We start from the raw sequence: 10,472 nt of genomic DNA, 5'->3' as shown, positions 1-10,472 counted from the left end.
CCACCAGGCTTCGCTAATTTTTGTATTTTTAGTAGAGAAAGGGTTTCACCATGTGGGCCAGGCTGTTCTCGAACTCCTGACCTCAAGTGATTCGCCCGCCTTGGATTCCCAAAGTGCTAAGATTACAGTCCTGAGCCACAGCGCCGGGACCTCTGCCCTTGTTTTCTAACCGTTAGATTAAGTTTCTGATTCTGTTCTTTTGGGCGGGCGGACTGGGGGAGGGAGGCGGGAAGGATCCAATCACATCGGCGGAAACGAGGTTACTAGGCAACGCTTTAAGGTCGTCCTCAACTTGGAAGGGAGGGCAGTTGTTTTCCCCCTGAAAAGAAGCCGAACACCAACCCAAGTGTGGGTTGCTTAGCAACACCTGAGCGTTGTTTTCCGGGAGAGGAGCCAGAAACTGGCCTAGAACATAAATACATTCCAGGTAGATTAAAAATGTAAGTGCGACAAATGAAACTCGAAAACTATCTGAAGGAAAAAAATCTTAATGACTGCCATGGAGTTTCTTAGCACTACAGCAAAGTCAGAAAACGTAGTCTTTATTAATTTTTCCCAAAAGACTGCATAAACCAAGTTGAAAAATACACTACCAACTGGAATAATCTAACGTGTTTGTTGACAGAAATGTGCTACACAAATCTTATTGATGAATAATATAGAAAAATAGAAACACTGCATTACTATTATCTTTTTAATTTTAATTTTTATTTTTTGAGACAGGGTCTCTTTCTGTTGTGCAGGTTGGAGTGCAGTGGCCCAATCTTGGCTCACGGCAGCCTCTAGTGCTCGCACTGGAGCCACTCTTCTGCCTGTAGAGCAGCTGGGACCACAGCCGCGCACCACCACTCCCAGCTAATTTTTAATTTTTTTTTTTTTTTTTTTTCTCGAGACGTTGTATCGCTCTATCTCCCAGGCTGGAGTGCAGTGGCGCAATCTCGGCTCACTGCAAGCTCCGCCTCCCGGGTTCACGCCATTCTCCTGCCTCAGCCTCCCGTGTACGTGGGACTACAGGCGCCCACCACCACGCCTGGCTTGTTTTTTATTTTTGTATTTTTAGTAGAGATGGCGTTTCACCGTGTTAGCCAGGATGGTCTCGATCTCCTGACCTCGTGATCCGCCGGCCTCGGCCTCCCAAAGTGCTGGGATTACAGGCATGAGTCACCGCGCCCGGCCTAATTTTTAAATTTTTTGTAGAGATGGGGTCTCACTATGTTGCCCTGGCATGTCTCAAACTCCTGGGCTGAAGCAATCCCAGGTGTTAGCCACTGTGCCCTGCCACTTTATATTTACTTTAATAGAAAGAAACCTGACCCGGACCGGATGCCGTGGCTCACGCCTGTAATCCCAGCACTTTGGGAGGCCGAGGCGGGCAGATCACAAGGTCAGGAGATCGAGACCATCCTGGCTAACACGGTGAAACCCCGTCTCTACTAAACATACAAAAATAAATAAATAAATAAATTAGCCGGGAGTGTTGGCGAGTGCCTGTAGTCCCAGCTACTCGGGAGGCTGAGGCAGGAGAATGGCGTGAACCCGGGAGGCGGAGCTTGCAGTGAGCCCGGATCACGCCACTGAACTCCATCCTGGGCCACAGAGCGAGAGACTGTCTGAAAAAAATAAAAATAAAATAAAAACCATAATCTCCACCGATTGAAAGTGCTTACAGAAAGTCCAATGATATAGCTTTTTACCTTCATCATTTTAAATTATTTTTAATTGGGTTTTTTTTTTTTTTTTTTTTTTTTTTTTTACAAAATCTCGCTTGCCCAGGCTAGAGTGCAGTAGCGCAATGTCGGCCCGCTGCAGCCTCCGCCTCCCTGGTTCCACTGATACTCCTGCCTCAGCCTCCAGAGTAGCTGGGACTGCAGGCGTGTGCCACCTCGCCGGCAAATATTTGTATTTTTGATGAAGACAGGGTTTTACCATGTTGGCCAGGCTGGTCTCAAACTCCTGTCCTCAGGTGATCCACCCACTTCGGGCTCCCAGAGTGCCCGAATTACAGGCAGTGAGCCTGCGGAAGCTTTTTTTTTTTTTTTTTTTTTTTTTTTGAGACAGTCTCATTTGCTGAAGCCTTTTAAAGCAAATCCGTACAATCATATTTTACTCCTGTGTGCTTGGCAGGCATCTTTCCCAATTTTATGAACACTTTCTTACATTACTGGTATGCCATTGTTACCTGTAACAAAATTAACTTCTTAGTATCATCTAACAGTAAGTGTGTAATCAAACGTTCCAATTGTCTCAAAATATGTTTTTACAGTTGGTTTATTTGTATCAGCATCCAAACAAAGACCACACACATATTTAGACATTATGTCTCAAGTTTCTTTTCATCTAGAGCAGTTCCCTCCTTTTTTATGCCTGTGTGACTAAAATTTTAATAGTTATAAGGAAGATAAAAGTAATCCAGAAAAAGGAAAAAAAATATCAATAGACATGAAGGAAGATTAAAATGGTACCTAGGCCAGGCTTGGTGGCTCCCGCCTGAAGTCCCAGCACTTGGAGAGGCAGAGGTGGGTGGATCACTTGAACCCAGGAGTTAGAGACCAGCCTGGGCAACATAGTGACACCCAGTCTCTACAAAAAATACAAAAATTAACTCGACGTGGTGGGGCACACCTGTAATCCCAGCTACTCAGGTGACTGAGGCCGGAGAATCGCTTGAATCCGGGAGGCAGAGGTTGCAATGAGCCCAGATGACTCCACTGCACTCCACTCTGGGGGACAGAGCGAGACCCTGTCCCATCTCCCAAAAAAAAAAAAAAAAAGAAAGGAAAGGATGTACTTTAGGAACCAGGAAGATTAAAAATTATGCTAGAAAGATGGGCTGATCTGCAAAAAGGAAGAGGAAGGGCAAAATGAATCATAAATACATTTATTATTACAAGTAAATACTGCCTGTATAAAATAATAAAAATATTCATAAGGGCATTTTAAAAAGTCAGTAAAATGCTGTCCAGTACTAGTTGGCTAGTCTGGAGGAGTTCAATAAGTAATTGGTCAAATCAATTTGTTACATCCACAAAATAGATTATAAAAATACATTATTAAGATGAAAGACTTATAAACATGGGGAAAAAGAAAGTGTGGAAATGTTAGTATATTGATCATATTTGTGAAAATGTATGAATATTCTACGTTTAACTGTATTTTAGGAAAAAATTAGGGAAGGGATATTTTCACATTTTACATAGTATGCTACCATGTATAAATTCATTACAGAAATGATGTTATTTTTATTATTCTGGACGACAAAGGATTTCCTTGTTTTCTTTTTTCCAATAATAAAAACAACCTTTTTTTTTTTTTTTTTTTGGTGGTTACTAGGCAACGATCGCTGGACTCAACCACCCTCGAATGTTGGGGGGAGACGGTGTTTTTCTCGATTTCGCCCCAAGGAGGGTGCTCGGACTTCGACGTGCCACCATCTTTGAGCAGGGCACAGCTGTTTACAGCTTTGGAATGGAAATCTGGCTGAATGGTGGTTGCTTGGCAACACCCAGCCACGGTCGCCGCCTTTGAGTAGGGCACGTTGTTTACTACTATAACCTAGAGGGAATGTGGTTGCTAGGCAACGCTTTGGGACCGTCGCAATCTTTGATCGGGGCACAACTGTTTTTCCCATTTAGAGTGTAAATCATCAAAGCCTACAGGATGGTGGCTAGGCAAGGCCTTGGCGCAGTCATCATCTTCAGTCCGGCCTCTGGGTTCTCCTTACCTCCTCCGAGAAACAAGAAAGGTTTGCCAATTCAATTAGCCGCCATCTTTGTTAGGGGTACCATGACTTCCGGCCGGGGCGGAAGAGAACCTAATGGGCTTGGGGGAGGTGCCTGAATAGGGTTTAAGGGTCTGTTTGAGTTGGGTGAAGAAGGCGGGAAATTAATCCTCTTCCAATCAGCTCCCCATCTCGCCCTCTGGCGGCTCCGGACCACAGGCCGTTACTGTGATTACCGGCATGCTCCAAGACCGGCACTGACAGTCCCCACGTGAGGGACCGCGGTGGGAGTCCTAAATGGGGGAGGAGGGGACGGGTGGCACCGTTCATCTGCTGTGCCTCGCGGCGTCCAGCGGGGTTCCCCTGTTCTGCAGGAGCAGTCGCGGCGGCGCCCCCGCCCGTCAGCAGGTGGGGCCTTGGACACCTGTATCTAAACCGAAGGGGGTTCGGTGTTTTGACTCTGGGTCTTCAAGGCAGTAGGGGCTGGGGAGGTTTCAGTGTTGAGTTTGTAGGACCGAGGAGGCAATGCACCAATAAGCCTGATTCCCCAAAGAGGCACTGCCAGGGTATATGGAAAGAGGATGGGGCTGGGAGCTGGCACGCTTAGGTCCTAAGGAGGAGGGGATGGGGTGGTGCTCCTGTCTGATGTCCCTAACCCCTCCTTAGCTCCCGTTCTCTGTCATCGGTTCCCTCAATGGAGTCCATATGTTTGGGCAGAATCTGGAGGTGCAGCTGAGCTCTGCGAAGACCGAAAACACGACTGTGGTGTGGAAAAGCTTCCATGACAGGTCCCCAGGAGGGAACGTGGGACAGGGACAGGGCCTGGGTGATAGTCCCTGTTGAAGATGACCTCGGAGGCCTTCCAGCTCTCTAAAACCAGCTGTTAATTTGGCTGTGGGATCTTTAGCAAGCCAGTTACCCTCTTTGATCCCTGATGTTTTCTATAAGAAAGGAAGGTTGGGCTGAGGGAGGATGTATCTGGTGTTCTGGAATCGATGGGCGGACTCCAGCATACCCCTTCCTGATTCCCAAGGCCTTGACTCATTCTTCTCACTTCCATTCCACAGCATCACCCTCATTGTTCTGTCATCTGAGGAGGGCATCTCTGAGCTGAGGCTGGAGAGACTACTCCAAATGGTGTTTGGAGCCATGGTGAGACTCACCAGTCCTCTTTTCTCCCCAAACCAGCATCTGAGATCTCAGCATCCTTCTCCCTCAGACCTAGGAGTCCAGACCACCAACACTTCCTCCCTCACAACCCAGGAATCTTTTTCTTTTTCTTTTTTTTTTTTTTTTTTTTTGAGACAGAGTCTCGCTCTGTTGCCCAGGCTGGAGTGCAACGGCGTGATCTTGGCTCACTGCAACTTGCGCCTCCCAGGTTCAAGCAATTCTCGTGCCTCAGCTTCCCAAGTAGCTGGGATTACAGGCACGCGCCACCATGCCCAACTAATTTTTGTATTTTTTGTAGAGACAGGGTTTCACTGTGTTGGCCAGGCTGTTCTCAAACTCCTGACCTCAAGTGATCCACCCACGTTGGCCTCCAAAAGTGCTGGAATTACAGGCATGAGCCACCACGTCCGGCCCAGCCAGAACCCAGGAATCTTGACCCCCCAGTCCCCAGACCCAGAAGTGGGAGTCCTAGCCTCCTCTTCCTTCAGACCCAGGAGTTCAAGTCCCAGCCCCTCCTCTCTTAGAACTAGTTGCCCAGGGCCCATTCTCTCCTATATGGTTCTCCTAGGTCCTTCTTGTGGGACTTGAAGAACTGACCAATATCCGCAATGTGGAGAGACTGAAGAAGGACTTGAGGGTGAGGTTGCAGGGCATGAGGGTGGGAAGTTAGGATACCTGGGCACTGCCATTTGGGAACTACAGTTCCCAGAAGCCCCTGGGGCAGCCTGGTCCCACAGGTTCTTGGTTGTCTGACCCTGGGTCCACCTGAATGCTAGGCTGGTCCCTTTCTTATTCTCCTAGGCCAGCTACTGCCTCATCGACAGCTTCCTAGGGGACTCGGAGCTCATCGGGGACCTGACCCAGTGTGTGGACTGTGTGATTCCTCCAGAGGGGTCCCTCTTGCAGGTACTGCGGATGCTATGGAAATACGTGTTCCGCTGGCCCTGGCTCAGTCCTCATCCTCTTTCTTCTGGACCGTTGTCCCAACCTTCTCCTATCCTCTCAGTTTCCAGTCCTATCCCCACCTGGTCCCAGAAGAATCTTTTTTCTTTGTATTGTTTTTCTTTTCTTTTTTCTTGTTTTTCTTTTCTCTTTTCTTTCTTTTCTCTTTTTTTTTGAGACATAGTTTTACTCTTGTTGCCCAGGCTGGAGTGCAGTGGCACGATCTCAGCTCACTGCAGCCTCTGCCTCCTGGGTTCAAGCAATTCTTCTGCCTCAGCTTCTGGAGTAGCTGGGATTACAGGCACCTGCCACTACGCCCAGCTAATTTATTGTATTTTTAGTAGACATGGGGTTTTGCCATGTTGGCCAAGCTGGTCTCAAACTTCTGACACCTGCCTTGGCCTCCCACAGTGCTGGGATGACAGGCGTGAGCCACTGCACCTGGGCCATCTTTCTTTCTTTTCTGAGACAGGGTCTCGCTCTGTCATTCAGGCTAGAGCGCAGTGGCTCAGTCATAGCTCACGCAGCCTTGAACTCCTGGATTCAAGTGATCCTCTCATCTCAGCCTCCCCAGTAGCTGACACTATAGGCACGTGTCACCACATTCAGCTAATTTTTTTAAGAGATGGACTGGGGTTGGGGATGAGTGTCCACTAAGTTGCCCAGGCTGGTCTCAAACTCCTGGGCTCAAGCAGTCCTCCCCCCTCAGCCTCCCATACTGCTCGGATGACAGGTGTGAGCCATCACACCCAACCACCAGAAGAATCCTCCTATATCCAGAGCTGGCCCTGCCCCTTTCCTGCTCACGGCCCTCCCGCAGCCTCCACCTCCCCCAGGACAAGGTCCCAGCCCCTCAGCCTGGTGTTTGAAGGCCTGTGGCACGTGGCACCCCCTAACCTGTTGCTAAATCCACAATCTACCTCCATCCTGCTGCCTCACAGACCCCAGAGATCCCAACGACTTTCCAACCTTGGTACCTGCTCTTCCTCCCGTCTCTCAGATCTCTAGCTACCCCTACTTAAATACTGCTCTTGCTGACTTGCCTGGTGTGGGCGCCTCCCAGCAGTGTGACTCTCAGCAGGTGACTTGGCTTCTCTACATTGCTGATGGTGCCTACTCAGCATGTAACAGGCCTTGATGAACAGTAGCTGCTGTGGTTACATCATTAGCTTCAGTTTGCACACTCAGGCTAGGTGTGTAATCAGACTTCACAGTGTGAGTTGGGGATGTGACTTCGTATGAAGGTGAACTCAGGCTCAGAGAGGGTGAGACGCAGGAGCATGGCCACTCCACGAGCTTGGGGCTGGCTGTGGGTTTCTCCCCATTCCCTGCCCACCGGGGAAGTCGCTGCCAACCCCTACGCCTGTCTGCGACTCCCAGTTCTCCTGCCTCCCTTACCCAGGAAGCCCTCTCCGGGTTCGCGGAGGCCACGGGCACGGCATTCGTCAGTCTGGTGGTGTCGGGCCGGGTGGTGGCAGCAACGGAAGGTTGGTGGCGGCTGGGGACGCCCGAGGCCGTGCTGCTCCCCTGGCTGGTGGGGTCCCTGCCGCCGCAGACCGCTCGCGACTACCCGGTGTACCTGCCGCACGGGAGCCCCACGGTGAGTGGGTGGGGCGGACGGGGCAGAGGGATGTGACCTGGGGGCCGAGTCGCTAGGAAGCGGGATCTGCGATGGAAAGGGGCCGGGCCGCGGTCAGCCCCAGCCTGTGCCCTGCTTCAGGTCCCACACCGGCTCCTGACCCTGACACTGCTGCCGAGCCTGGAGCTGTGTCTACTCTGCGGGCCAAGCCCACCCCTCAGCCAGTTGTATCCACAGGTGAACCTGCGCCACGTCCCGCTTTCCCCCTTAGGACACCCTGTACCTGCAAGGCCCTTTCCAACCACCCTGCCCTGCCAGCGGCTTCTTTCCCCAGCCCCGCCCCTTCTGGACTGCGCTCCAGTCATTCACCTTCCCCGCAAGATCGGCCACTCCCGCGCGTCTTCCGTCCTTCCAGGCCTCGCCCCTTCCCTGGTCCCTTCTGCCCTCCGCCCTCCACTGTTCTCGTAGGCCCCGCCCCTCCCGATTGACCACGCCCCTATCGTGCACTCCCCCGCCGGCTCCGCCTTCCCATAATGACCACGCCCCCTGCAGCTTCTGGAGCGCTGCTGGCAGCCACTGCTGGACCCGTTGCGGGCCTGTCTGCCGCTGGGACCCCGAGCCCTGCCCAGTGGCTTCCCCCTTCACACAGACATCCTCGGGTAGGGCTCGGATGGAGGGAGTGGGTTGGGGGTCATGTCCTCTTCCCCAACCATGACATTCCCTTCCCTTTCCCACAGGCTGCTGCTCCTCCACCTGGAACTGAAACGCTGCCTCTTCACCGTGGAGCCCTTGGGGGATAAAGGTGACTGAGGACAGGGGCAGGGGCAGGAGGAGCGTGGGCCGGGGAGGGGCTCTGCATCACTGCCTTTTCCTCAGCAGAGCCTTCACCAGAACAGCGCCGGCGCCTCCTCCGAAACTTCTATACCCTGGTCACCTCCACGCACTTCCCACCAGGTCAGCGGCAGGCACAGTGCTCCCACTGCGCAGGCGGGGACACTGAGTCTCTGGTCACGCAGAGTGGGAGTAGGAGGTGGGGTTGGAGGAACCGGACGAACCCAGCATGCACTGGGCCATAGGGCTGTGGTTTTTCTTTCTTTTTTTTTTTTTTTTTGAGACGGAGTCTGGCTCTGTCGCCCGGGCTGGAGTGCAGTGGCCGGATCTCAGCTCACTGCAAGCTCCGCCTCCCGGGTTCCCGCCATTCTCCTGCCTCAGCCTCCCGAGTAGCTGGGACCACAGGCGCCCGCCACCTCGCCCGGCTAGTTTTTTGTATTTTTAGTAGAGACGGGGTTTCACCGTATTAGCCAGGATGGTCTCGATCTCCTGACCTCGTGATCTGCCCGTCTCGGCCTCCCAAAGTGCTGGGATTACAGGCTTGAGCCACCGCGCCCGGCCGGTTTTTCTTGAGATCTGAGATTTGATGCAGATGGCAAGGGCGATCCTCTTTAGCAATACACATGGCAAACACGGCAGCAACACAGGAGCTCCAGTAGCCTTTTCCAGGAGGGAAGGGAGGGGAAGGGAGGTCCCTGCCTGGCTTCAGAACCTCCTAGATCATAGTTAACAATAGTTAACAGTGAGACCTCACCTCTTCCCAGTGCCTTTACATGTAATGAAAGAATGAAATCACTTTATCCTCACAAGCGAGGATTATCCTGTTACCTCATCATTCCCATATTACAGATGAGAAAACGGGGGCTCAGCTTATGAGTGGCACAGCCATATTCGAACACAGGGGATCTGGCTCCCATATCCACACGGTCCAGCACTCTGCACTACTGCTGAAAGCACAGACTTGGCTGATAGGCTTGGGGGATGGGGCAGGTTTTCACCGATGCTGGGTTAGAAAGGAAAAACTGTTGTAAAACCCATAAAGGCCCAGAGAGACAAAGGGAGGGACCTGGGATGGCGCTATGACCCCAGTGAAGCCCGGATGAATGCAGCACAGTGGTCAAGTGCTCCATCTGGGGGGCTGCACCCCTTCTTAGCTGTGCGACTCCACCTCTCCCTGGCCCCTGCCTGCTTCCCTCCACCCACCTCATGCAGTGGGGCGGGTGGGCTCCTGGAAAAGGCTACTGGAGCTCCTGTGTTTCTGCCGTGTTTGCCATGTGTATTGCTAAGAGGATTGCCTGCAGCTGCACAGTTTCCCCAGGAAAATGGGGGCCAAGGCTGAGAAAGAGGAAGAGGGTGAGCTGAGTGAGAGCATCATGGTCTTCAAGTTGCTGACAGCGGCCGGGCGCGGTGGCTCACACCTGTATTCCCAGCACTTTGGGAGGCCGAGACGGGCGGATCATGAGGTCAGGAGATCGAGACCATCCTGGCTAGCACGGTGAAACCCCGTCTCTACTAAAAAATACAAAAAACTAGCCGGGCGAGGTGGTGGGCGCCTGTAGTCCCAGCTACTCGGGAGGCTGAGGCAGGAGAATGGCGTGAACCCGGGAGGCGGAGCTTGCAGTGAGCTGAGATCTGGCCACTGCACTCCAGCCTGGGCGACAGAGCGAGACTCCGTCTCAAAAAAAAAAAAAAAAAAAAGTTGCTGACAGCTTGCTAGAACCCCGAGGCCCTGCCCTGGCAGAAGGCTCCCAAAACCTGTGCTCAGAGACCCCACGCGTTCAGAACTTGGGCCCAGGATGTGGTGTGGCTTCCAAAGGTTAGCATGCTACTTGTCACCTCAGTGCCCCCTGTTCTTTCCCCAGAGCCAGGGCCACTAGAGAAGACAGAAGATGAGGTCTACCAGGCCCAGCTGCCCAGAGCCTGCTACCTGGTGTTGGGGACTGAGGAACCAGGCAAAGGAGTGCGTCTGGTGGCCCTGCAGCTGGGGGTTCGGCGGCTGCTGCTGCTGCTGTCTCCCCAGAGTCCCAGCCATGGGCTGCGAAGCCTAGCCACCCACACTCTGCATGCCCTCACCCCACTTCTTTGACTACCTAGCAGTGGGTGATGGACACAGACATGGGGCTGTTAGCGTCTCTCTGTTTATTCGCTCACAATAATACACAGCCCCTGGATGGGGAGGGGGTAGGAGGGGCTACAACAGGGTGGGGTGGGAGGGGAGGAGGCATCCACTTT

General features: G+C 52.4%; 1 protein-coding gene across 2 annotated transcripts; it reads left to right on the top strand.

The window, feature by feature from the left end:
- The first annotated feature begins 3,767 nt into the window (after nucleotides 1-3,767).
- Nucleotides 3,768-10,326, top strand: LOC105497181 (fuzzy planar cell polarity protein). 2 transcript variants are annotated; one of them, XM_011768052.3, is made up of 11 exons: nucleotides 3,773-4,126; nucleotides 4,385-4,506; nucleotides 4,786-4,870; nucleotides 5,457-5,525; nucleotides 5,690-5,794; nucleotides 7,233-7,430; nucleotides 7,551-7,646; nucleotides 7,962-8,068; nucleotides 8,147-8,211; nucleotides 8,289-8,363; nucleotides 10,103-10,326. In XM_011768052.3, exons 1-11 carry the CDS (start codon nucleotides 4,016-4,018, stop codon nucleotides 10,324-10,326), a joined length of 1,257 nt encoding a protein of 418 aa, XP_011766354.1. In that variant the 5' UTR covers nucleotides 3,773-4,015. The 2 variants fall into 2 exon arrangements, with proteins under 2 accessions (XP_011766355.1, XP_011766354.1); XM_011768053.2 differs by lacking the exon at nucleotides 8,289-8,363 and having other exon boundaries at nucleotides 3,768-4,126.
- Nucleotides 10,327-10,472: the final 146 nt, after the last annotated feature.

This window comes from Macaca nemestrina, chromosome 20, assembly GCF_043159975.1.
Source record: "Macaca nemestrina isolate mMacNem1 chromosome 20, mMacNem.hap1, whole genome shotgun sequence".
Lineage (NCBI taxonomy): Eukaryota > Metazoa > Chordata > Mammalia > Primates > Cercopithecidae > Macaca > Macaca nemestrina.
Note: the sequence above shows the minus strand (reverse complement) of the source record. Positions and strands in the feature narration are given on the sequence as shown.